The sequence below is a fragment of the Syngnathus leptorhynchus genome, chromosome 19 (genome assembly GCF_054491065.1).
Source record: "Syngnathus leptorhynchus isolate UIUO chromosome 19, UIUO_Slep, whole genome shotgun sequence".
Taxonomy (NCBI): Eukaryota; Metazoa; Chordata; class Actinopteri; order Syngnathiformes; family Syngnathidae; genus Syngnathus; species Syngnathus leptorhynchus.
In genome coordinates this window covers 5,685,951-5,713,947 of record NC_141213.1, presented here as the reverse complement: position 1 = coordinate 5,713,947, position 27,997 = coordinate 5,685,951, and the positions used below count along the sequence as shown (strand labels likewise).

The window sequence follows — 27,997 nt, the reverse complement described above, 5'->3', positions numbered from 1 at the left end:
AAAGTTAATGTAACAGCAAGTCCTCGCCATTGGTTGTGATGTCATTTCCGGCACCCGGGAAAAAGACTCGACGCGGGCTTTCTTAACTCTTGTTATTGTGTCGGCTGGCTCTTAGTCGTTCGTTCAGGAGCTGTCAGCGAGTGCCCAAATACGACTAAATTCATGGCTCCGGTGTCCAACCCTGACAAAGACATGGACGCACCGGACGGAGGTGGGTTTATTTGAGTGTATATTGTTTTAACTCTAGTGTTAGCGCGGCTGAAGTGAGTTATCTCGGTCGCTAGCTTACCTATCACGCATGCTACTGTGTCTTGAGTATAAAGATAATAATAACATTGATTCGATGATTAGGTTTTACAGAATGTGTTTGGCAATGAACTAGGGAAGAATAACATGTATTATCGAGATTGTCACCTGTGACATGTTAAATATATAAAATAAATTGACGTGGATTAGCCTCAGTGAAGCACCTGTTCAGAAGAATGTCATTTAAAAAAAAAAAAAAAAAAAAAAAAAAGCTCATTTATGTGTATGTTGAACGCACTTGGAAAATTTCAAGATTTGTTGGGTTAAAACGACATTTAGAATATTTCTACTGCTGTCAATTCTGATGCGATTACTGTTGAAGTGATCAATTTATTTGTGTCTCTTTGCCAGATGATGTGGGTGATACCTGTGGTCTAGCCAAGTCTCGCTCCAGACGGGAGAAGAGGGAAAAAGTAGGGAGGAAGTCAGCTCTGGAGCAACTGAAAAAGGCCAAGCAAGGGGAGAAGATCAAATATGAGGTTTGTCATGCATAATGTGCAAGAGTTGTAATATGTTTGCATTCATCATAGTTTGAGTATTCATTGATATACTTTGCAGGTGGAGGAGTTTAGCAGTGTGTATGATGAGGTGGATGAGGCACAGTACTCCAAGATAGTCCGGGACAGACAAGAGGATGACTGGATTGTTGGTGATGGTTAGTATCTATTCAAAATATTGTCATGATTCATGTCATTAATATTCTTCTAATTTCTTTCTTTAATCTCTCAGACGGAGTAGGTTACGTGGAGGACGGCAGAGAGATCTTTGACGACGATTTGGAGGATGATGTGGTGGAACAGAAACGTGGTATAAGCATTATTACATCATACATTCACTCATTTTTTGTGCAGTTTATCAATTCCTTGATTTTTTTTTCTTTATTTGCTTTGGCAGGAAATTCGAGCGCCAAAGGAGCCAAAGCAAAGAAACATCTGAAAAAAACAACAGTGGCAAAGCCCAACAGCATTAAAAGCCTTTTCATGAACAGTAATGTCAAGAAGCCAGCAGAGGTGCATTATAGTTTTCATTCTGTGTATAAAGTTTCATTCTGCTGCTTCGAAAACACAGCAAGGCGCACACACATATTTTGCTTCTCCATTAATCCAAATTGTGACCTATTGCAGAAAGATGTGGACTTGTCCAAGGATGATCTTTTGGGAGACATTTTACAAGACCTGCACTCAGAGGTTGGTCATTTATCAGCAAGTGCTTTTGACTCTTAATTTCCTCTGCAAATATGGCTTCCTTTTGCCCACCCAGAAAAGCACCATCTTGGCTCCGTCACCTGTGGTGACACTGAAGAAAAAGAAATCCCTTGGATCACCCATGAATCCATTCTCTGTCAAGCCACAAATGTCCAGAGTAAATATTTTAGTTGTTTGAATTTTAGCTGTGATTCGTGAAGATGATGTTTGTCACGTCTGTGATATCAGGAGCCAGCCATGGCCAAAGCCATCCGTCCATCACCTTCTGACATCCAAAGGCCATCACCCACTTTGTCTCTTCCTTCAAAAAGGCCTCCAGTCGTGGAGAAAGACACAAAACCAGTTGAGAAGGAAGAGGAAGGTGATAAAAGTTGTCCCTTTAAACAGATTTACTTTTGTTCTGCCTCTTGGACTAACTTGAGTGATCATATCTTCCCGTAGTGGCTGATGAGCTGGTGTTCGACTCTATGGACTTTGATGAGCCGATGGAGGTGGAGCCTCCAGAGCCTGAAGTCAGAGAAGAATGTAAAACAGCCCTCTTGGCTCCTGTCAAAGAGGAGCCACAGAACCCCACTCTCCTGTAAGTTTTGGTCAAACGACAATTTGTATCATATTTTCAAAAGAGGCCTCTTAAATTAACATACTACTGAGGTACAGAAAGAAAATGAGTTGCTCCCTTAATTTTTGCACAAAAGGCATTTTTGCATCGGATTCCTATATGTTATGATTAACCACCATTCTAATTCTGGATGCAGCAAGACAGGAGGCTCATGGGGGCTTGATGATGAAGAAGGTCCAGTCAATGAGGCTCCTGCAGAGGTGCAGGTGGACTCCAGCAAGTTGCCGTTGGTGGAGGGTCCAGACGGCGAGCAGGTTTTCAGATTCTATTGGCTGGATGCTTTCGAAGACCCTTACACTCAACCAGGTTTGGCACCGTATTAGTTGTCTATTCTTGAAATGCAAGCTCACCCTGTTTTTGTCACGTAGGCGTGGTGTACCTTTTTGGAAAGGTGTGGATCGAATCGGCCCAGGCTCATACAAGCTGTTGCGTCTGTATCAAGAACATAGAACGTACTATGTATATCCTGCCACGCGAATATGTATGTTGCAAATTACAACCATCATAATCAATACATTATGTGTCAATGGGGAAAGTCAACAAAATGAAAGTATTAATTGCTTGTGTTTTCACGCCATAGAAAGTAAACCCCAAGACGGGGGAGGTGTCCGATACGCCTGTTGAAATGATGGATATCTACCAGGAGTTCAGTGAGCTTTCGGAAAAGTTCAAGATCATGAAGTTCAAGTCCAAGGTACTCCTTGCCCATCACCTTGCAGTACAGCATGTGTATTTTTTTATTTTATTTCAAATGTCTCTCTTGGCTTCAGAAAGTGGAGAAAAACTATGCTTTTGAAATTCCTGACGTATCCACGCAAAGCGAATACCTGGAAATCCGCTATTCAGTGAGTAAATGCACATGTGCTTGGATTCTTGTTGCTTTTTGAAAATCAAAAATGAAAACTTTGCTTGTCTTTTAAGGCTGACTTCCCTGCTCTGCCGCCAGACCTTAAGGGGGCAACATTTTCCCACATTTTTGGAACCAACACTTCCAGCTTGGAACATTTCCTCCTCAGTAGGAAGATAAAAGGGCCGTGTTGGCTGGACATCAAGACACCGCGTAAGAATATATATATTTTTTTTTTTCAGGAAATAAAGTGGTCCGCCACCATCCAATTCAAATCAACATATAAAACTACAAATATTTCCGTTCGTGTGTGATAGAGCTGATCCATCCGGCAGTCAGCTGGTGCAAAGTTGAGGCTCTTGTCCCGAGGATGGATTTGGTCACTGTGGTCAAAGACTTGGCACCACCACCCATCACAGTCATGTCTATCAGCCTGAAGACTATCCAGAACCCCAAAACTCATCACAATGAGGTCAGAACTGATTGAGTGATACTGCTTATTTGTAATGGATGAGTGTATGAAGTGTCGTCCCCCCCCCGGTGTGCAGATAGTGTCCCTGGCAGCACTTGTCCACCATAGCTTCCATATGGACAAAGCTCCACCTCGACCGCCTTATCAGACTCATTTTTGCGGTGAGCTCCTGCTTCTAGAATTCTTCTGCCAATATGTTGAAGCGGAGATTACTACATATATTTTGTCTTTCAGTGGTGACGAAACCTACTGATTGCATCTTCCCATATGACTTCAACGATGCACTCAAGAAGAAGGTGAGCTGGCACAGGATGTTTATTTGACATTCCAGAGGAAAATGTGAGTAGTTTAGATTAGACCAAAATATTGTGGTGAGAAATTCTAAACATATGGATAATTTTAAATTAAATAAAGGTATCTAAATGAATAATCAATCATCAAAGATAATTATTTCATTGGATCATTATTAAATATTAATATTTTTTCTTTTAGAATGCTAAAGTGGAAATAGCCACTAAAGAAAGAACGCTGCTTGGATTCTTCCTGGCTAAAATGCATAAAATTGATCCTGATGTTCTTGTGGTAAGCACTCAATTGAGATTTTTTTTTTTTTTTTGTCCTCATCTATGGTACTTGATTAAATTATCTGACTTTGTCTTTTAAGGGTCATGACATTTTTGGCTTTGACATTGAAGTGCTACTTCAGCGAATCAACTACTGCAAAGTTCCTCACTGGTCCAAAATAGGACGCCTCAGGAGAGCCAACATGCCCAAACTCGGAGTGAGGATGAAAAGCCCAACGGACATTTATCTCATTTTGTGTTGGAACTAACATGGTGGTTTGCTTGCAGGGCCGCAGCGCCTTTGCAGAGAAGAATGCCACCTGCGGGCGCCTTGTGTGTGACACAGAGATCTCGGCCAAAGAACTGATTCGCTGCAAGAGTTACCATCTGACTGAGTTGACTGCGCAGGTGCTCAAGATGGAGCGAGCCACCATCCCACAGGAGAACATCAGGAATCTTTACAGGTGTCGCACGTATCATAAATAGCATGTCCAACATTCATGTATTTTTTTTTCAAGACTTATTTACAAATGACACATTCTAAATGTGCACGGCAGTGATTCCCCTCATCTGCTCTACCTGTTGGAGCTGACATGGACCGACGCCAAGCTGATCCTCCAACTAATGTGCGAACTCAACGTGCTACCGCTGGCCCTGCAGATCACCAACATTGCCGGCAACATCATGGTAAGGCGTGATTCTGCGACACCCTCGCGTTGAAAGTTGTCTTTTAATGTTCAATCTTCTAACGACCTCATCCCCACAGTCTCGTACTCTGATGGGCGGTCGGGCCGAAAGAAACGAGTATCTCTTGCTTCACGCCTTCCATGACAAGAACTACATAGTTCCTGATAAACCGTATTTTAGGAAAATACAGACGGTAGGGTATCGCCACAAACACACAAGCATCTTTTTTTTTTTTCCTTGCAAGCATAAAAGACCATTACTATTTTCAATATGTTCCAGTATGAAGGAGAAGAAGACGATGCTGGGAAAGGGAAGCATAAGAAGAAGGCCGCCTATGCTGGCGGTCTGGTGCTGGATCCTAAAGTTGGTACGTGTGTATTTGATGAACCTGTCCTCTTTTTTTCTTTATATATTGAATTAGAAAATCCTCTCTTCGGTCTCCAGGTTTCTACGACAAGTTTGTGCTTCTGCTCGACTTCAACAGCCTGTACCCGTCCATCATACAAGAGTTTAACATCTGCTTCACCACCGTGCAGCGGGAGGCCTACAGCAAGAAAAAAAAGACTCAGGTGTGTGCCGACGTGTCGCTGTGGCTTTTAGATTTATATTCACTCTTCCGTTATGGAAGCACTTAGGTGTGTGATCCTGAAAGGGGGATCCTTCCATCTGTGGTCCCTTCTCAAGGTTTCTCATTTTTCCCCTGGTAGGGGTTTTTGAGTTTTTCCTTGCCCTTTTGGGAGCCCAAGATCAGGGGATGCTTTGAGAATAATTGTCTATTGATTGTCTATGTGAAGCCCTTTGAGACAGCTTGTGATTCAGGGCTATACAAATAAACTTGACTTGACTTGACTTAAAAACCACGTGTTGTTTCTATGGCAACAGGAAGATGAGGCAGAAGAGATCCCGGAGATTCCAGATTGTAACCTGGAAATGGGAATCCTGCCCAAGGAGATCAGGAAGCTGGTGGAACGACGCAAACACGTCAAACAGCTCATGAAAGCGCAGGACATCAACTCGGACCTTTACCTGCAGGTACGCGTAAAGTCAAACAGATGACCCGAATGCTTCTCAAAATTGAAACCCTGTTTGTATGTCCGTCCGTCTCAGTATGACATCCGCCAGAAGGCGTTGAAGCTGACGGCTAACAGCATGTACGGCTGCTTGGGATTTAGCTACAGTCGCTTCTATGCCAAACCGCTGGCTGCCCTGGTCACGCACAAGGGCAGGGAGGTAGGTGCAGCACACACACGGATGGGGAGCACACCCAGAATGTGCCCAATAGGCAGTATACGTTATGAATATCATCCACAAGAGGGCGCTGCTACTTCATATTCCATTTCCTTCCTAAATTTTCCATTTACACCTCTTGAACTTGGTTTCGAATGTGATTCCTAAGATAAATATTTGTCTTCTCTAATTTAATGTAAGTATTGTCTAACACCCGCGGCACGATAAACAAAAATATTCACGTTGAATCTGATCTAACGACTTCTTTCGACACTCACTAATGGTGCAACATGGGTACGCACACGCTCGGTAAATAGGTGTGAAGAGATGTGTCCTGCGCGACTTAGACAGCTAAATGCGGTATCGTAATTGAACCCTGCGCACGTACACGCGCACACTTGCCACATCAGTTGCGTTCATTCATCGCGCTCTAATAGTGAACATCGTTGGCGGAGGGGTCAGGCGCTGCCTCATTAAGTTCTCGTTATGTGCATAATCTATTCGGTATTGTTTTGTCAGTTTATTTGCGGCTCCAGTCACAGAGTGACATCATAAAATTTGTGCGTCAGATTGGCTCGCACAGGTGGGATTTTTATTTTATTTTTTTTCCTTGTCGAGTTTATAGCCGGCCGACAATAACTTTTATTGCATTTTAAATTTTCTCGCTTCATTTAGTCAGGAAGCGTTGCCGCTGGTTCCTTTCAAATTCATATTTTCCGTTTTCAACGTGAAAGATGTATTTTAGCGGAAACACTTCTTTATTAGTGTATTGTAATTGTGGGAAGGATTTGCTTTATTTGCCTTGAATGCTAGGCAGACTAAATGTTCTTTATGACATGTTGCCAGATGGCAACGGCGGGATATGTACGCTTGTGCAGTAATATAAGGAAGAGCAAAATGAAGACAGTAACAGGAGCCCTAAACAATAGTTTTTTTTTTGTTTTTTTTTTTGTTTTGTTTTTTTTACCGCATTGCAAAGGTGAATGGTGATACAAAAAAATTCGCAGGACCTCCAAAGCAGCGTTGCCTTCATTTTCTAAACAAAAAAACCCCCAACATATAAGAAAATGAATAGAATGCAGACTGGAACTGTGTTTGACCAAATTGAAATGATTTTAATTGAGTTTTCTTGGAGCCCTGACATCATATAGCTGTCAGCCAAGCACTTCTCAGTAGTTTCCGACTGCAGCGAGACAGAAAGGCCAGCTGGCATTTATAAGCGGCATCCTGATGTATTTGTGGCTATTGCCGTTTGCACCCCCGCCCCCGTTTTAATCGTCACATTTGCACTCTAGTTTGCTACCGTGATTTAGGAGGCTTTTTATTTTTGTAATTGTAACGCGTACGCACCTCCATCAAAGTGTAAATTTAAGCCACTCTCTTCTCCCCTGCGGTACGTTTTGGCGGGGAACGCGTTCTGTGTATTCATTGATTAGCTCTTGTCTTTCACGCGCTCCTTTTTAAATGAGGTTCGATGTGACGGGACGAAGGTTGCAGGTTTCAGAGACTAGTTGCTTGAATAGGAATGACATGCTTTTTGGCCGCCCTTATCAATTGTGCCCCCCCCCCCCCCTTATCATATGACATGTATCAAAATGTTTCGGTATGTTTGCATCCGTGCGTGTGTATGCGGCTATAGTGTATTTTTTGAGTGTGTAAGTGCTACCACCCGAACTCTGCCCTTTGTCGGCGGACCATTTGTTGTGGGCCAACTCTGTCCTGGTATGTGCGGGTATTAAGGGGTGAGAGGAGGGGGGGGGCAATGGTATTAAGAGGAAGGTGAAGGTTTAGGATTACATGACTGTGGTTCTGTCGCAGATTGATGTCCCGCTCAACTATTTTGGGTCCTTTTGTATGCTTGCCAAAGAAGTGTCGGCCACAGAGGAAGAGTTATATGAAACGCGGACAACAAGCGGTTATAATTGGCTGCTAAATGCATTTGTCACATCAGGAAAGACATTTATTGTCCAATGAGTACTGATCTCATGCTTGAAATATGTCGTCAAGATTAGATGTATGACATATATTTAGAAAAATCAAATGGAAGACTCCAGGATGGTATCAGTTTACTGGTGTTAATGTAATTTGTAGTGTTAATGTTGTGACTTGCTGTAAATTGAGTGTTTGTTATGGGCGCCACAAAACAAAGCGCTTCACTGGATTTTACTTTGCCGTTCATTTTTTTGGGGAGTAGCTTTCGGCTATTGATTATAAAAAGTGCGGCGTCCTAATCAAGTAAACAACGCCAGCCCGCTGGCAGCCGCTGATTGGTTTGGAATGCATATTGGTTTGACCTTTGACATTTTGCCAGCCAATCTGACAACCCTTAGCAGGTGTTTGTGTGAATTTGTGTGTGTTGGCTGCAGGATGACTCCTTAAAAGCCGTGTAATTGAGTCTCTGTCCTTGTGTTTAAAAACAGAGTGACAGGAGCTCGTAGTTGACATTATTGGCCATCCAATAATGCACGGCGCAGCCGAGGGTGCCAAGAGGTCACAGTGCCGTCAAGGTTAAACCCACCCCTGTGTGAATGTGTGTGCTTGTAATCAGGTCAAGGTAAATATTACTGCCCCCGCTGTCCTTCCTTCAAGTTTGGGATCATTCCTCTTGTCTGGCGAATCACAAATCATTTCCCCGAATTAGCCACAGCAATCCCGCAAGCGTCTGATCGTGTGTCATCAGTGTGTGTTTGTGAGCGCGTGCGTCTAAATAGCGTCGGCCTCGATCCTATAACTGCTACTGTCCCCAAATCAAAGAGGTCATTTTCACATTTCTTCGTATTAGAGAGGGTGGTTACAAGTGTGTGTGTCTGTGAATGTTTGCGTGTTGGTGTGGTAACGAGGGCTGCAATGTTTCCATGGCCGACTTGTCTCTCCCCCCCCCAGTTCCACGCTCCCTAAAGAGGTGGCTTTACTCCGGACTTAACAAATAGTCACATGGGAGCGCCGCTGCTATTTTGGCTCCATTAGCTCGCCGCGGTGGCAGACGGTCGAGCGGGACGAGATTTCCACATCCGAACTGTCACTTCGGTAACATTTGGTAATGAGGCGACGTGAGACGAGACTAATGGCTGGGATTGTACTTTACAGTGTGTTCATTTCATGTCCGCTGCCTCAATTGAAGGTCTCTTTGAGCTGGAAATGAACGAATGATACGGAAATTGTTTTAATCGGCTAAACAAATAATTTGTTGCTCAAATGTTGGCAATATTAATTGTCAGTTATCAAGCGTTTCATCTTCTTGGCGGCAAGAGCGTAAACATGAAATAAGTTGTTTTGCTAATTGCTAGCAAACACAAGTCAATGGTCTAATTTGAGTTCTTGAGCTGCTTTTAGATGACAAATGAATCATTTTCATCCGAGGCCACTTAACTAAATTTGCAGTTTCGACATGAAACACGGCGTATTTGCTCGCCGTCACACAATTGACTGTGCCTGTGTCCGCGGCAACGCTGGAATGTGTCCTTTCCGTCTGTTAACGCCGTATTTTCTAATTGAGTGGACTGCAGGCGCATTGTTGTCATTGTGGAGTTATTTACAATGAACACCAGCATTTGTGATCTCAGCCGGCGGCATTAAATCAGACACGGACGGCCATGTGACAAAGTGACCCGCCCAGCAGCAGGCATGACAACACAGCTATGGCATCTTCTTAGACAGGTGTGTGTTTTGAGAGTGAAGCCTCGGGTACTTTGGTGTGCATAAATGCTCACATTAAGAGGCAATAAATTTGTTTAGACACGTTAGCTCTCATGGGCAGAGCCTACATTGTATGCAAATGAATATGCCGTATTGCGCAACTCAGCCCGAGCAAGTCGATTAAGGCCGATACTTCAAATGGCTAATGCTCTTGCGAAAGATACGAATGAGACGTTGATGATTCATAGTGTGTATCTTGGTGTTTTGTGTCAAGATGAGTGCTCACACCATCCCTTGCCCAAATTCCAGAGTCATGGTCAAACGACTCGTCTTACACGCAGCCCGTTCCTTTGAACGGCCCGGCTCGTGACAGCATATGGAAAAGGTGTCTAAATGAGGCCCACGCATTATTTACATCAACGGATTCTCACTTTGCTTTGCCTCACATTGTTGGCGTCTCGTTCAGAGACCGTCAGTCTTCAATGAGCATAGCAAAATATTGGAGAGACCACACCATTTTCAAATTAGAACTTCATTTGCCGAAGTCAAATGATTTCCTAGGATGTTTTACCGTCTTTCGTCATTGCCCCACCGGTAAAATTCTATGAATGGGTCTCTCCCTTTTTTCCACCTTATCAGCATGTCATAGAGTTGTTTAGTCTGCGAAAAACCTCGAACTAGCACAGATGCGTGCGTATGTATCTGTGCGCGCGTGTCGAGACTTTGACCTTGTTGTACGGCCTCTAATGGGGGGAGGCTGTTCTGTGAGTGACTCAAACGCCCGCCTCTGTCCAGTGGCATGTGTCACCCCATAAAACATGCTTAAGTCCCACTCTGGTTTCAGGGAGTGGATGTACCCCAACCCGGCCCCTTTCTTACTCTGAATTAGCCCCCCCGTCCTTGTCCGTCCCCACACAGCGCTCACTGTCGTGGTGTGTCGATTGAGGTGAAGATTCGGATCACGCCGACTTCTGTCCGGCCTTCTGACCCCTCCTCCTCTCGGGTTGAAGACTCTGTTAGGATCACTTTGCTCCTTTGGAGCTCACACATGCACACAGTGGACAGCCTCTGTTAACAGTCTTTGTCCTTCAGTCACTCCTCGGGTGATTAAGGCCATTACAAGTCATTAAGAAGAAGTGTGTGTGATTGTGTGTTTTTCCCAGCGTAGATGTGTGTGGGTTGAAAAGATGCCGGTCACAGCACGCGCTCATAATTGCCCCCTTAGCCAATTATCCGCCGTTTAAAAGAAAATCACCTGCTCTGCTTTTGTGTCCATACACTCACAGTAACTAACGTAGGAAATTAGCTGTCGTCATTCTATTGTATGTGCCTGTTGTTTTAAATGTCTGGCGTGACTCATTTTGTTCTAATCAATCATTTTTCTCTGCATCTGCTCTCATTCAGATTCTGATGCACACCAAAGAATTGGTCCAAAAGGTTAGTGTACTCCCATCCATCCATCCATCCATCCATCCATCCATCCATCCATCCATCCATCCATCCATCCATCCATCCATCCATCCATCCATTTTAATGGCACTCTAGCATTTGAATAATTCAACAGTAATTGGGTTCATACTGTGAATCATCTCGGAAAGTCATAGAGCAAAAATTAGAAACACCTCTGAAGTGTAATGCAGAAAATATCCACATTTTTTTTAATTAAAATTTTGTTTTAAGATTGCATTTCGGTCATGGCCAGTGTGTGTTTTCATTTTTAATTATTGTTCTTTTTAGATGAACCTGGAGGTCATCTATGGAGATACGGACTCCATTATGATTAACACCAACAGCCGGTGTATGGAGGAAGTCATGAAGCTGGGCAACAAGGTGGCTGTTGAACCAAAAACGAAGAAAAAAATAACCCAATCAATAAGCAAGATTCTTTTTCCAATATATTGTGAAATGTTTTTGTGTTATTTTTCCCTCAGGTGAAAGCAGAAGTGAACAAGCTGTACAAACTGCTGGAGATTGACATTGATGGAGTGTTTAAGTCACTTCTGCTCCTGAAGAAGAAGAAATATGCAGCTCTGGTGGTGGAGCAGCATGGCGACGGACGCTACAGCGTCAAGCAGGAGCTCAAAGGCCTGGACATAGTTCGGCGAGATTGGTGTGACCTGGCCAAGGAATGTGGCAAGTACGTTCAAGTCAAATCAAGCAAAAGCACCATTTGACTTGCCGTTACAAGAATTTCGCCTCTCCCGTCGCAGTTACGTGATTGGTCAGATCCTTTCAGACCAGAGCCGTGACATCATTGTGGAGAACATCCAGAAACATCTGGTGGAGGTGGGAGAGAAGGTAGCCAATGGAGACATACCTTTACAACAATACGAGATCAACAAGGTAATCAACATTTGGTATACTGAATAAAATTCCATTTTTTATAACGTTCCTTATATTTTCACCTCTACTTTCTAATGTTCTCCCCCAGGCACTGACCAAAGATCCTCAGGACTACCCCGATAAGAAGAGTCTCCCCCATGTCCATGTGGCTCTGTGGATCAACTCCCAGGGTGGACGCAGGGTCAAAGCTGGTGACACGGTCTCTTATATCATCTGCAAGGTGTGGTCATCCTCAAGAGACATTAAGTCTTTTTTATTTTATTTAAGGCTCCCACAGTTTTTTTATTTTTTTTTTTTAATCAAACATAATGGTCATTTTTGACTTTTTTTTTTTTTTTTTTTTTTTTTTATCTGCAGGATGGCTCCACATTGGCACCCAGTCAAAGAGCGTACGCTTTAGAACAACTCCAGAAGCAAGATGGTCTCAGTCTGGACACACAGTACTATCTGGCCAATCAAATCCACCCGGTGGTGTCCCGCATCTGCGAACCCATCGAGGGCATCGACGGCGTGCTCATAGCCACGTGGCTGGGTAAAATCACGTTGCGATGATTCTGCTGCTTAGCCTCAAAAGGTTTCTGTGTTAGTTAACGAATACTTATTCGCCTGCTCTTGTGACTTCAGGTCTGGACCCGAGTCAGTTCCGGTCTCATCAGCAACACCAAAGAGAGCAGGAGGAGGATGCCACTCTTGGAGGGCCCATCCAACTGACCGAAGAGGAGCGTTACAAAGACTGCGAGAGGTTTACTTTCACCTGCCCCCAGTGCGAGAAGGAGAACATTTACGAGAGCGTCTTTGAAGGAGCCGTGAGTTGTTTTTCTTCACTTTTTATGCTACGTACCGCGTTCAATTGGTTGAGGCCCAAAATATTTGAACGGGTTGTCACGTGAGTGCCAAGTTTCATTTTAATAGCAAAGTACCCTCAATATGCTGTCAATAGTCGAATCGAAAAATAAGTTATGTTTTGTTTCAAAGCACATTTTCAGCGACCTATTAATTGAACATTCTTTATTAATGTCCGCGACACGCCGTCACACTGAGAGTTGTCGAGTATTTTGGTAAGCTAATTTAGCTACATGAATGAGCTATTTAAAGAATTCCCTTCTGTCAATATCATTTCAAAAACACGGTGAATTAGAAACTAATATACCTCAACGGTGATACTTGAGTCAAGACCATAATAAACCTCATCTGGATGAAAGCCAAGCCAAAGAGATGGGTAACATATTCTTTTAAAGAGTGACACACTCTCATGTGCTGTGATGAGAGTTCTAAGTGGCTAAAAGCAGCCTCGTTGTGATACTTGGACCAGACCCTTGGATTGAGCAACACCTAAAGGATGCCGAGGATGCATTCCATCAATAAATGTCAAGCAGATGGTCAAGACCCTGTCGAGATTTGTGGCTAATAAAAAACAAACTCTTGAAATCATTTCTGAAAATAGCCAGTATCCATTGCAGACTGTCTGAGCGTTTCATCGCTCTTTGGTCGTGGCTAACGCGGACACCTATGTAACGGCCATACGGCCTGCTGTGCAAACACAACTTGTGCCGTGTGTGTACAGCTTGGGCGCACTAAGCGTGTTCGATTGAAATGCTAAAGACATGATTGTTTTTTGTAATCATTAGTGAGGATTTGGACTGGCGAAATTGACTCCCAAGCAGATCAGCGGTGATTCATGGTGCAGTCAGTCACCCTCTATATTGTGTCTCTGCCTGTATTTTTAGACAGCTGCCTGGCTCCAATGCGGACTCTGTTTTCATTGGCATAGTTTGGACACCGCAACTTGAAAAGCTTCTCCTCAACCCCTGACGCTCTGTAGACACACACACACACACACATATGCACAGATCCACCATTTGTCAGGCCAAGGTTATGTGCGCACTATCAGCTTGTAATGAGGAGTAGGGCACGCAGCCTTTTCTTGTCTTCCAGGCTCTAATAAACCCGACATCCCCCGTATCCTCTGCCGGCTTCAACAAATTAAGTCTTTTCGCCATGCTTGGAAAATACGCAACAGAAATAAATAGCAAAGTCTTCTTTCACATTCAAAAATAAACATTGAAGTTATAATTATAGGACTTAATGATCCACGATATGTCATATTACTTGTGTTTTGTTCATGTGAGTCACTGATAAGATGGTAAGTTAATTAGGGTGGTGAACACGGACTAACAGCTCAGCCAGAGGGGAGGACAGATGGGCCTTGACACATCGCCAGGGATCCTAGGAGGAGGCGGTGACAGATGATGGAGGACAGACAGGGGAGGAGTTGTTTGATGAAGGTGGATGGGACGGCAGGGATTTCCCCCGAGTTCACTTTTAGCGGCGCGGCCAGTTAAATCAACATGCACATTATCATGCCGCAGATGAATAACAGTCATCTGACATAGTTAACCGTTTTAAAAGGTTGACGGGCGCTAACGTGTGCTTTTAAAGGCAGGAGGAGGCTCAGATGTCAAAGATATGTTCTTTGGGTCACGTAAGCCCCGCACACAAGATTAATTGCAACTCCTCTGCAAGCCTGACATCAAGACGAGTGTTTCATCGTTTTATTTAATTGCGCCGTCATTAAAGAGCTGGCAAGTAAAGTAAGGAGGTGCATAATTTTGTTTGGGGGTGGATGTCTGTTATCGGAATGAAGCAAGCAAGCGAGTTAAAAAAGTAGCGGGGGAAGAGGTCATGTAGAGAGGAGAAGGAATGAAAGAAAGATGGAGAGACTTAATTCATTGAACCGCATTTAGGGGAGTCAGGCAGTTGACACCAAAGTATAAAAAGTCTTTGCTTTAAAAAAAAAAAAAAAAAAAAAAGTCCTGATGTAGGCTGAGGGGGGGGGGGGGGGGGGTGTCAATCTGCATGTGACTGTCTTTGAAAGCTTTTCTTTGCTGCTGTCAGTTAAATTGAGTTTGAAATTTAAATGGGTGTTTAAATCAGTTATATTTTGTCTAATTGTTAGGCAGTGTGTTGAGTTGACTCGCGCAAGCCTCAGGAGTCCACCTACTATTTAAAATGGAAATAAGTCACGCTGCTGTACTATGCCTTTATTCTTAAAAGGGAAGTCAACCGAAAAACATTCTTTAGAATATGTTGTTTGTGCCTCCACTAGTCTAAACACGGCATTCAAACTAAGCAGCAAAAATTCACGGGGGCGGCCATTTTGCCACTTGCTGTTGTCAATTAAAAATGACACAACCAATCATGTTTTTGTGTTGGAGCTGAGGCGTGATTGGTTGTCACCAGAGACCTGACAAGTGTGATGTCATTTTTAGTAGTGGCAAAATGGCCGCTACTTTTTTAAGACTTTTTTTAATTTTTAATTGAAGGGATGTCTATTGTCTTTCAGGGCTCAAAGTTGGAACCCAGCTTTTTGCGATGCTGTCACGTGCCTTGTGGCGGCCGCCCGATTGACTACGCGTTCAACATCAGCAACAAACTGCTTCTTGACATTCGACGCCACATCAAGAAATACTACTCTGTGAGTATTTCTGTATGCGGTCCAATACACCCGTGTACCCTTGCCAATGATAAATCACTGCAATTTTTCACACACCTACTGTCTTTAAGGCCTGGAATCCATTTAAGTTTCAACTTGCTTGACTTGCACAGCGCTGCAAGCCACTTTTATCTTCAAAATGCTGCTCTTGTATTCTTCCCGTGAATGGGCGTCATTTGATTAAATAACGGTATGCATTTCTTTGAACAAAGATGTATTAAATTATTCCTCACATGTGAAGATTGAGGCAGCCCATGCTGTAATGGTAAGGGAAGCAATCAAAAAAAAAAAATACTGTATCGGACAAAAGAGAAGCAAACCCCAGCGGGGGCACTGTGTTGACATTTTCCACCAAAGAGCACATTATGCTTGCAAAAATAAGAGAGCGCCAGGTGTATTTGTTTGGATCAGGATCCATGAAAATACTCAAATGCCAATGTATAACTTTTGGATATCAAAAGTGTCCCTTACCTCACCAATGTGTAATTTTAATAGTATATCTGGTAGCGTTGGTTTATGGAGAATCAGCAATGACAAATAATAATACTTTTACAATGATGTGACAATGAATCCCAAATTTTAACCCAATTATTTTTGTAAAAAAAAAAAAATCTGGATAGCTTATAATTGAAAACGTCTTTGACTATAAACATGAATGGCTGCTATACTCACTTGGTGACTTAATAAATCAAATGTCACAACTAAATAGCGCCAAGTAGCTATAAAAGACCTCACACTTTAATGATGGTCAAGTATGTTTATACAGAAACTCCATTTATGAGGCAAAGGTGTTGCAGACAAGTTGTATAATATGCATGCACACACTCCTCTTTCCTTCTCTCAGGAATCTCTGGCAACTTCTGGACCTGAGAGATTGGAATGCACTGTCCGTAAAAGTGCGGGCGTGTATGCGTTACTCTCCCACAGTGTTGAACAGAAATCAATTATTGGGGTCCCTCTCGACTCCTTTGTCACAATGTGTGAAACAGCTGCTACCGCTGAATACTTACACCTCACACAGCAACACACACACACACACACACACACACACACATACACAGAGCAGCGACGGCTGAACTGCAGTGGACACAGCACACACAGCGGGGCAATGAAGAGGGGTAATATTGTGTAATTAAGGATTCCTTTCAGGCCCAGGGAGAGTTCAAATAGAGCTGTTTGTCTGGCTAGAGAGGCAAAGCTTCACACTTGTTTTTTTGTGTGCGTCTGGGGTCACTAGGAACTCGTCTACCTTAGTGTTGGCATCCTCAACCACAGGGACATTAATCATTAGTGGACCCCCCCCCCCCCCCCGCCCGATCATTATTAATAAACCTGTACCCTGAGAATAGGATGACGGTTTTTTTCCTTCTCTGGCTCTGCTGTCTTTTCAAAATAAGAGATTCATTGAACCACCTTTCATCTTCTTCTTTAACCCCTCCCGTCAAAGCACCGTTGCCATGGCATTTAACAAATTATTGCAATTACCCTCAAAGTGCGGGTCGCCCCTGGAAACCGGCTGAGGGGCAAGACAAGAAGTGGGGAAGGGAGAGAGGAGAGGAGAAAGGGTGAATGAAGACAGGAGAAGGTGATAATCCTGTTTCGAACAAAAGGTCAAAGTGTTGAATTGAGAAGCTTTGATTAAGCGGGGTGGGTACAAAGTGGAAGCATTTGAGCTCTATTCAATGTGCTTGTGTGAGCTTAACTTTGTGTGGGGCTGCATGTGTTTGGAAAGTAGATCGATTTTTAGGTCTCTGCAACTAAAGCTGCCAATTTTGCCAGCCGGGTGGGTGGGTGTTTGTGGTTTTGTGTGCATGTGCAGGTGGGAATCCACCGCTAGAGGAATCACGCTGGCTTCATGTTAACGTCAACAATAGAGCTCAAACAATATGCCAACAAATAGCGCCTATTGTCAATTTTTCCGATTTTCCGAGGTTGATGATTTTTCTGTTTGAGTGATCCTCTGGCACATCTAAAGAGATCAAAATCAATTCAGAGGACAGGAAGGTTTTTTTGATGAACAGCTATTTCCGAGGACCCTGCCGAGTCCTGTTCTTTCCTTGTTTAGTTAAATTATGTAGAAGTCATTTTGACGTGTGCATGCAGTATGTCACGCATCCACTCGTGTAATTATGCAATTATGGGCCTTTATGCCACCGCCCACGTCAGACTGTACACCTACCTCCACTCCCAACTCTGGCAAAATACCTTGATTAGATGGCACCCCCTCACACCTCTTTGCTTCTCTCATAGATTCAATTGAACTTTACTTTTGAGATCATTTCCTTCAGCAAATTTCATCATTATTTTGTGGAAGCTTTGGGAGGAGTGTTGAGGTTGCAGGTGCCGAGGGGGTTTATTTGGAGTTAGTCAATTGAGGGAAGGAAGTCCGGGCATTGATGACTGTGGTTCTTACGCTCTGTCATTAGTTGGGCATTAACATCCCCCCCCCCCCCTCCCCATTTAGTAATAACAGGGCATAAGAAGCTAATGGGGGTGGGTGGGCTTCTTGTAGGAGTACAGACCTATTGAAACGGGCAGACCACAGCACCTGTCCAGGGTTACTAACTCAACCCAGCTAGGACCTCCCCAGCTGTGGCTGGCCATGGGGCTGCCTGTCTGACAAGCGCACAAGGAAAAAAATCCATTGTATCCATTCAGCCGCTTGTTCTCATCATTTGGGATCATTTCAACCCCAAATAGTCTTCAAAAGAACACGCTGAAGATTTTGAACAAATCACATTCTAAACTGAATTCTGATCGCCCTTGTAGCATTTGTCTTTTTTTTTTTTTTTAACCCTAAACTGTGGATGTCTACTGTGTCCAGCAGACGTTTGGCAGACAGCAGGACAATTCTCGTAAGAATTCCAATAATAACTCGTCTTGTATCTTCACATTCGTTTTACAATACACCAATCAATCTCAAATTCCACCTCCTGTTGTAACAGCTGTTCTCCATTTGTGTGTGTGTTTTTTTTTAAGTGAGCTGGTTATATTTCGGAGATCTATAACTCGTTTCTGCAGGAAGCGTCACGTTTATTTTCGGCACTCCAGACTTTTTTTGTCCCCTTTCATGCACTTAAAATATTAAATTGTGTAGCAGATCTATAAGCATTCTTCTCACACAATAAAGAAAACCACTCAAATCCAACAAATACTCTTACCAGGCAAGACAGCAAACAAACACAAAAAAAAACAAAGTAGTGGATAAAGGAAAATGGTGTTGGAACAATCTCAAGACAAGCTAAACGTCAAGAGCATCAAGCTGCAGTATTTTTAGAAGTTCAGCTCATATCAACACACACCCGACTGAAATTAATCTACTGCCCGATTGCCCAGGTTTGATTTATTTTGTCACATTGATGGGTCTCCTCATTCAACCTATGTGTCCTGCCACTTATTGAACATAATACTTGCCCCTGAGAATCGTGAAAAGTGCCCATCACTGGAAAAAAAATGTTGATTATAAATTGATGTACGTGTGTCTATTTAAGGGCTGGTTGGTGTGTGAGGACCAGGCTTGTCAAAACAGGATCAGGCGCTTGCCCATTGCGTTCTCCCGCCATGGACCCATCTGCCCAAGCTGCAGCAGAGCGACCCTCAGGCCCGAGGTAACTCACAAGAATCTCGTCACCGAATTTGACGTATATTCAGACACACAAACACACATTTATCCAGATGGTGGTGCTGTGGAGCTGAAAAGTCTCCACATGAAGGCTACAAATATCTATTGATCAGGGTTATATTTCACTTCAACGTGCACCGGCACTATATAATCAGACGTATTACAAAAGCCATATCAAAAATGGCGCCAGTATGTTGTCGGTGTGGTTCAAATTATTAGCCGTATGCCGGTTTGCCTCACTTTCCTAAATAGGCAAAGCGGTTTACAGTAGAAATAGTTTTTTGTTTCTATAAAATTCTGGATTCATTGAAAAAAAAAAAAATACGGCTCAAAGATGTTGGTGTTGTCACTCTAGCACACTTCTACGGGTTACTATATGCTACTTGGTGGTTTTGGCACTTCATGCTAGCCACCGTCTGAATACTTTGACCACTGGATGTAACAACACTCTCGCTCTTAACTTGAGTGTGACTGTCCAGTCTGTCCCTTTTTTTTTTTTCTCCCAACCATTGCCCCCAACTCTCCTGTCAGTTTTTTTTCCTCATTTTTTTTAATCCACTGCGCTCAATGCTTTGCTGTCTGTGACTCTGTGGCGACAGATTGTAACCCACAAGCCCAATTTCTGCTGTCACCGTAGCCACTTAGGAGGCTGTTGGTGTACCTGTGGCACTTTAAACTGTAGGCTGAATAAAAACTCTCCCCGCGCTCACTCATCCATCGTCTCTACCATGAGTGTTGCAGACTCTGCGTTTTACCGTCCCCCGAGCGTCATGTTTAGCGCCACACTTTGTCATTCCATATTACTCAGAAGGCTAAAGAAGACGGCCAACTGCAGTATATCCACAGTTGACAGTAACTTTAAGAAGACAATCACTATATCACAGTAGGTAATAGCGTTATTAATACAATTGATGAGCCAGAAACACAGTCGTTTTTTCTTTATTTATTTTTTTTGGTTGCTGCATCCCCCACTGGAATGTAAATACACTTGTTGTTGGCTCCTTTTTTTTTTTTTTTTTTCTTCCTTCTGTTTAGCATCATGGTACATTTACCATTTCTCTTCCGTTCATCTCTCCATCCATCTCACTCTGCCTTTTCCTCCTCCACCATAACTGGCTGGACACAGATTGAGAGTGTGATCTGATCTCCATGTAATGGGAGAATAATAGGCACTCTGCCTTGATTGGTTGGTAATTTGCAGGAGTTATGCACAGGTGCAATTTGTAATATTTTCAGTAAATTAAATTTCTTTCTCTTTTCCCTCGCTGTTCCTTTCTATCGCCCCCATCGTCGGCTGCCACCCACACACCCGCGCGGCGCTTAACTCAAATAGCCTCTTTTTTTTTTTTTTCTCTCTCTCTTCTCAAATCTCTCCTGACTTTGCCTTTCTTTTCCCTTTTATTCACCGCTTTCTTGGCCCTGCTCTTTTCTTTTCACTTTCTTTCCCTCCCCTCCCTCGTTAGCTCTCCCACTTATTCTCGCCTCCTCCTCCACCAATCCCCCCTCGCTTTATTGATGTACGCTCAGGCGCCCATTAGAGCTCCCTTTTTCCCTCTAGTGGAAATTGCACCGTGTTAATTTTCACACAAATTACGGCAATAGCAGGTATCTCTATTTGATACATTATAGCGGGAGCAATCAGAGATAATTGAGTGCCTTTCAGAGGGAGACGGCTGCATTCAGCGCCGCCTCAAAGCTGCTCCATTATCGCCTAATCGCTCTTTAAACACTGAATTTTGCCGAACAAAAATTCTTGTCATAATTTTGCTTAAGTGTATTTGGAAATCACAGTCCTTTGAGCGAGGATAATTGAAATCAAATCCCTTTCACTGGAGCTGACATTTCTACATTTCTCCCCAATTGAAATTAATTTCAAAAATTGGGCATGAATATCTTCAAATAGCAGGCAATTATGCCTTTCAATATAGAGAAATTACCGGTGCTGAATGGTTGGAGGCTTGCCGGCGAGAGCACCAGTTAAATGCCTTTGTTTCCCGTCGTGTTTGCCTAGTAAAGATTTACATATATTGACTCATTATGGTGTCTTGTGAAGCTGATCAGCGCGACTAGCTCATAAACGCTCATTGCATCTTCAAAAAAAAAAAAAAAGTTTAAAAGACCACCCGAATCACAGCTGAGGGGGAAAATGTACGTTCGTCTCTCGCCGTCATCCAGGCGTCCTCGCTTGCTGCTCCCAGCTGCACTCGTGAGGCGTTGTGGTTTGAATATAATCTTTGTCGGAAAATAAAATGTGCTGACACGGCCTTCGTGTCCACTCTCGACGTGGATTTTGGTCCCCGCAATCATACTGTCGCGGCGACTACATTTTCATTAATTGATTTACGTAAAGTAAGATGCACAAGTTTTTCGGATATTATACGTATACCTTGAGTTATTTCTTTTTTGTTCTGTGAGCAACTCCAGAGGAATTCGGAATGATTCAGGGATCCATTTATGAATCATATTTTTCCTTATGACGTTCCTTTTTTCTTTAACTGTTGTTTGCGCATGCATTTGTGGTGGTGGTGGTGGGGGGGGGGGGGGCGGAGACAAGCAAGGGTATGGCGAGGAATGGGTGGGGGTCCTGCGCTCCCGGGAGAGAGGCAATTTCACAGCTGGTTTGCTCCTTAGGCAGTCAGGCTGAAAATGCTGCAGATTTGTGGAGCAAATTGAAATGGTGTCAGAGCAGGAACAAAGCGGCGAGCCGAATGACGAGGCGGCCGCGTGTACGTGTACGCTAAAGAAAGGTGGGGTTGAGGTGCTCCAAATTCAATAACAACCCTGTAATATTTTAGCCACGCCTTTCTGACACCTGTCAGTCAATCAGAAAGGCGCAATTGGCTCACCTATAATCAGCATTATATTGTTTGAATGTGTGTGCGTCTATGTTCTTGCTTTACCTCCAACTTAGTGAATTATTTTTTTTTCTTTTCACCGGCGCGTGACTCCGCTCGCACAACCTTGGCAACCGGTAGCGGCGCTCCATTATCAGTCTTACATGGTTCGGTTGTTGGCGAAGCAGCGCATCAGTGGTCAACAGCTGTGCCTTCCCTGGACGGCCGGCCATTAAACACCTCCGTTCCCCTTACACACAGATTCACTCACGCAGCTACATTAGACTAGACGCTCTTGCCACTTGATGATGCCGCTGCAGTAAAAACTGAAATTACAATTACGCCGGCGGTCGATTGGCAGGTATAATGGGTACACGCTCGCTCCGACGGTGACACGCAGGAATTGTCGGGGGATTCGTCCTGCCGGCGGTAATAATAAAGCACTCTGCACGCACCTGACGTCGGCGTGGGGTCGGGGCTCAGCGCGCCCTCTCCAGCGTAGCGGGGAAATGCCGATCCAATAACTGCAATTAAACATGCAGTATAATGGCTAATCAAATTGACAGCCTCGGCGCTTCGCGTTCTTGGCTCACAATGGCGTATCACAACAAACTATTATGAGGGAGGGTCCTCGGGGCCTGATCCTGTCTTCTCATTGTGTTTACCTCATTCTTTCTATTTTTACCCTTGGTTTACACAGCTCACCCGATGCCGATTAATTGCAGTAAAGAAGCAAATTTGTTTGCTTCACACCGGAAACACAAGGTGTTCCACTGGTTTCTCCTTCCTCAGCGTATTCTCATCAATACGACAAACTTTTCACGTTTTTTGTCGCCATCTCTTTGCAGTACTCTGAGAAGGCCCTGTACAACCAGATCTGCTTCTACAGGTTCATCTTCGACTGGGATTATGCAGTGACCAAGTTACTCCAGGGAGAAGAGAAATGTGAGTGCACACACACACACACAGATGCAAAGAAACACGATGGATGCTACCATTGTGCCATCTTATTAAATGTGACAAAGTAAAAGCATTTGGAGAATATACATCATTTAATGTAGCTATGGCGGTAGCAGCCATTGCTTTTTAAATGCTCTGATATCTCGCTCTTTTTTTTGCTGTTTGTGTTAAGGTTCTGCTTTGAGAATTGAAATCAAAGCAGCAAAAGTGCAGTTTGAATTTTGATGCCCCCCCCTCCCATCCCATCAGCGGTTGCTCACAAATGTTGTAAATGTAACATAGCATTAACAATCAATGGCTCCGAGTAAGCCTGTTACTCAGGCTGCACTTAAAATATTCATCATCGGTGCCCCCATGCGCACACGGACGACACACACCCGAGTATGGGTATTGTACATGGGAAGGGGGGGGGTTAAGGACATTCATCTCCTCGAGTCAACAGCCCTAATTTAGGAGACGGATTCAATCACACACACGTACAGAATGCAAAATGCTCCAATCACTGGGAGAACGGCGGAAAGAGCCCTCCACCTCTCTGGTTCCCCCAGCCAGCCCTTCCCTCACTGTCCACCTTTCCCGCTCGCTCGCTCTCTTCGACAGGCACTCGTTTGGCTGTGTTGATTGAAAACAGGTTTTAGATTTGGAGAAATGATAGGGGAAGTAATGGGCACGCTGAAGAAAGGATAGCCCTTCTCCTGTAATGGGACATGGAGCGTATATTTCCCCCCCTTTGGTCTCAAATAGATGCTACTCCAGTCGCCGGGCGCGCTCGGGAGGCGGAAGCCGCGAGGCCTCTTTACCCGTAGTTCTCCCTGATTGATGTCTCTTGATTAGGAAGGACCGCTCCACCGAGTGATTTATTTATTTGATTAAATATGTATGTATGTATGCCTGAATGCTTGGGCAGGAGTGAGACAACAGAGGTAAATATAACTTGTAATCAGCAGATGACCACTCGGATGATGGAAGGCGCTAAAATAAAGGGATTGGACCAGTGCGGGGCTACTAACGTGATTATAGCGCCCCACTTCTGCTTTTTTATTATATTTTGGTTGAAGCCGAGATGCAGACAATCATTGCCAATCACTTCTTGACTCGCCTCCCTTTATTTTGCCGCCACTTATTCTTCCGGTGTTCGCTCTCCCACTGCAGCATAATAGAACACCTTTTGTAAGAAGCCCAGCTTTTGACCGTTTTACAATTGCAAAGCGAACTTGATGTCAAATGAGACGAGAAATAATAGTTGAGAAATTCAGATCCTCAAAACGGAGGGGTCACCAACGTGATCCTCACGGACACCGGGTAGGCCCCCCCCCCCACATTCATAACTACGTGGGCCTGTTCCAAAAAAGGCTCACCTGTGATTTCCTAAGAATATTGTAGAAGTAAGTCTTTGTGATACTGAACTGTCAGTCTTTTTCCAAGAAATATGATTTAATTTTTTTATCCTTGTGAACATGCGTGTATTCATGCTGATCAAAAAGTATAGGTTTAACATGTTATCCTCTGTCCTGTGGCCATAATACTACATATTACTGCATTACTCACCCAGGGTCCGGCCACATTGCTGAGATTACAGGTATGACACATGCAATTTTGTATACTGTCGAAGAATGTGAAGTTGGCCAAAAAAACCTTGCTTCTGGTTTTTGGTCCTTTTTGTGCTCAGATTTTGGATTTAAAGGCCTTAGTTTAAAATCCGTGGCCATTTTTGTATTTTTTTTTTTTTTTAGTTTGAAGTTTATAGCGTCATTCAAATGTGTCTGGATTTGTTTGTACGTCTGCTCAGCAATCACAATAAACCGCATTGTTGTCCAAAAGCCGCGGATAGAACACGATGCCGGGAACGAACGACGTCTTATCTTCACGCGCCTGATTGCTGCGGTTGAGTAAAACATGGCGGTAATTTCATCCGCGGCAGGAGATCTCCTAATAGATTATGCACACACCACCGGCGCCCGCTCATGAAAACACTACGCCCGTCTGTCGGCATCTCGTATACGATTTCCAATCATTTCTTGTCATCTTTGGATCTGTTGCATCTTTGAGTGTGGGCAGCCCTTAATGTAATTTGGACGCATTGATGAAACCAAATTGTCTTTGAGCCGCACTATCTGCATTTGGTTCACCCCCCTCGCTTCTCCTTCCCCTCTCCGTTCTCTCCAATTCCATGTCTTTCCACGTCCGTGGATGCGATTGTCGACTCAATTATTCATTCTGTGCAATTACACTCACACAAAGAAGTTTCCCCCGTGCTCCGAGTGGTGATTAAATTAACTGCTATTCCAGCTGCCCGCCGCCGCCACCACCACCAGCCTAATAGAATATTCATGGAGGCGGCCGACACGATGGCCGATCTCCATTAACTTCATCATGTTCACTTAATTACAGGCTTGTTATTGTATTTACACCTAGTTAGAGCGTGCAGAGCCCTGACGTCCTCGCGCCCACTGCTGCTAAAGCGTGCACGGCTGTGTGGCGACACCTTAGTTAAAGCCAAGATAACCTCTGATATGCTCACTTTGCGCACCCGTGTGTGTGTGTGTGTGTGTGTGTGTGTGTGTGTGTGTGTGTGTGTGTGTGTGTGTGTGTGTGTGTGTGTGTGTGTGTGTGTGTGTGTGTGTGTGTGTGTGTGTGTGTGTGTGTGTGTGTGTGTGTGTGTGTGTGTGTGTGTGTGTGTGTGTGTGTGTGTGTGTGTGTGTGTGTGGACATTTTTGTAAGGGCAAGTTCAGTGTGTTTGAATAAGCAAGTGTGACAAGCCTGTTTTGGTGGTTTTAAGCAATTATTATTATCATACAGACGGGCTTAATAATTGATTTGTTGATCCCTAAGAATGCTTCTCACTAGTAGATAACCGCCACTATTTATGGTGATTTTTATCTCCACTTTCCAGACTTATCTGTTATTTGCCCAAACTCCTCCTATACTTTCCAACTTGTTCTCTATTCTATTTTTATTCCTCTTTTAAATCCTTTATCTATTCACCAATGGTGATTGAGGCATCAGTGAGAAAAGAGCGAGGGGAGGGAGAGCAATGGTCGGGGGGGGGGGGGGGGGGGGATGATTTTCTAGCTTTTTAGAAATGATGACAAGATTGCTTTGGCTTGATCATGCATCATCACCCCCACCCCCTTCTATTACCCAGCTAAATAGACTGGTTTGTGTCTTCCTTCTCTTCCGACCATCCATGTCCCCGTTAGTATGTTCTCGTGATACCTGCCGATGCCGTTGAAGTCAACCACGTCAGGTGTGTGCGTGCGTTTCTGTGTATCTAACCTTTGTTCTCCCCCGGCCACTCAGTAGGCTTCTATTTATCCAGCACAGCACCCACTAATGTAGCAGGAAAAAGGAAGGACTAGACAGGAGATATGGGCCATATGGACAATTTGGAAACGTGTGTTTACAGTGCAGCTTCTCGAAATCCATTACCTCCTTAAGGGTCTCATATTTACGGTACCTTTCTGGGTTAATGTGTTTAACACACACTATTTGTTACCACCATTTGAAACTAGGTGTTGTTTCACAATTCCGAAAACGGTTTGCAATTTCATGAAGTTAAAAAAATAAATAAGTTTAGGTGTGAAAGCGGAGAAGACTATAAACCGTACTATAAATTGTCATCAGAAAAGAATGGAGCAATATGAGATTTTTGACTTCCACGTGAGAACGGCGTAATCAAATGAGCCTTGGACCCGACATGTTCTTGATTGCCTTCTCTTCTCCTGCGCAATTTTACATCTTAGGTCAGTGTGCCATCACAGTTTTATGACACTTGATGCACACTCCTCACTCTAGCGAAAAATGTAGCCAATGGCGGCCATCCTGTCTGCCATGCGATCAGTCATCTCACAGTAGCCCACCTGAGGGGATGATAACACGCGAGGTATCGACTTAACGCTCTCACCGGACTATATCGATCTCTCGTTCCTCTGTGCTCGCGCCGCCATCGAACGCTCCGTCCAATTGTGTGATCTCCATTCCGACCCGCAAAGCGATAGCATTATAGGGAGATACCTACTCTCTAGGTTTATTATTCACCATAGGTTTATGTTTGTCATGATAATTGAATGTAACAAAGGCATCCTTTTTTTTTTTTTTTTTCCTTCTCTCTTTTAGCTCGCGCCGCCTGGTATAACAAAGAAAAGGATGTGTACCGGATGCTGAAGGAAGTGCCGGAGAAAACGCTCACCGCCAGCGGCTACTCGGAAATTAACCTGGCCAAACTCTTCCAAGCCTTCTCCTCCGTTAAGTAAAAATGCCACGTGGTATTCTATTCCTTTCTGGTGGTACACATTTTAAAGCTAAATCAATCAGGCCTTTCATGTATTGACCTCCATCATCCAGAGGAAAAAAGGCGAGTAATGACATCTAAATATGTGTGTACAAAAATGACTTATCTCCAGAGAAACTCCGTATTGTCCGAAAGCCCCTAATTAGATAATAATAGCGACCTCGGCCACTCCGACGACTGGATGCCTGAAACCAATGAACACTTGTTCTGATTACCTCCATTCATTCTACTTGTGTGTCACAAGGTAGGATGATAAAGGATCCAGGAGTAGACTTTAGTGAGGGGACGTTACACGCGGTGCCTTCCCATCACTCTTTTGTCTCGATATGGAACAGCAAATGTTCTCCTGCGCCGCTTCTGTTGAACTGTTTTCACGCCTCCCACAACTGGTTTTAAACGCTTGTCATTTTCTGCCTGGTGTCGTAATTACTCCACTCATTTGTATTGTCGTTTTGATATTGTTGCGACGCTCTTTGATAATGAAATAATAAAAAGATTCTTAAAAATGTGTTTATTTTGACATTTGTGTTGCTAGACCTAGTGACACAAAAGACATTGATGAAAATTCGTTATGGAGGTTGTAACACTGCTTTGTGATGCTTTATTGCATCACGTACATGTGGTTATTCCGCACAATCGGTTAAATTTCCTACGCTGTAAAGTTTAGTCCATTAAGTGTTCTAGTATTTGCCACCAAGTATTCATTGTTAATGCATTCAATTGAATTCCTGTTCCTGTCCTGCTGTTTACATTTCCATAAACGCTGGCCGCCTCACAAATCACTTGAAACCATTGTGACCTGCAAAGGCAGCCTGAAGTGGACCGAGTACTTAAATCATGATTCGCAATGAATCCAACATGCTGCGTGCTAGCCAAAGTGTGTTTGAGTTGC

At 43.8% G+C, this 27,997-nt stretch overlaps 1 protein-coding gene across 2 annotated transcripts; it reads left to right on the top strand.

Annotated features, from left to right (window-relative positions):
* Positions 1 to 21: 21 nt before the first annotated feature.
* On the top strand, positions 22 to 27,611 carry pola1 (polymerase (DNA directed), alpha 1). 2 transcript variants are annotated; one of them, XM_085939445.1, is made up of 37 exons: positions 23 to 211; positions 658 to 785; positions 865 to 961; positions 1,036 to 1,113; positions 1,201 to 1,316; positions 1,431 to 1,493; positions 1,567 to 1,668; positions 1,740 to 1,872; positions 1,953 to 2,091; positions 2,267 to 2,436; positions 2,499 to 2,611; positions 2,711 to 2,824; positions 2,901 to 2,975; positions 3,052 to 3,190; positions 3,295 to 3,449; positions 3,526 to 3,610; positions 3,684 to 3,745; positions 3,942 to 4,031; positions 4,114 to 4,230; positions 4,301 to 4,476; positions 4,570 to 4,699; positions 4,779 to 4,892; positions 4,979 to 5,066; positions 5,144 to 5,268; positions 5,582 to 5,731; positions 5,807 to 5,929; positions 10,967 to 10,999; positions 11,300 to 11,392; positions 11,494 to 11,699; positions 11,773 to 11,905; positions 11,994 to 12,125; positions 12,263 to 12,437; positions 12,530 to 12,711; positions 15,249 to 15,380; positions 18,890 to 19,006; positions 22,703 to 22,799; positions 26,931 to 27,611. In XM_085939445.1, exons 1-37 carry the CDS (start codon positions 163 to 165, stop codon positions 27,065 to 27,067), a joined length of 4,368 nt encoding a protein of 1,455 aa, XP_085795571.1. In that variant the 5' UTR covers positions 23 to 162; the 3' UTR covers positions 27,068 to 27,611. The 2 variants fall into 2 exon arrangements, with proteins under 2 accessions (XP_085795572.1, XP_085795571.1); XM_085939446.1 differs by lacking the exons at positions 15,249 to 15,380; positions 18,890 to 19,006; positions 22,703 to 22,799; positions 26,931 to 27,611 and adding an exon at positions 13,633 to 14,688 and having other exon boundaries at positions 22 to 211.
* The last annotated feature ends 386 nt before the right edge of the window (positions 27,612 to 27,997 follow it).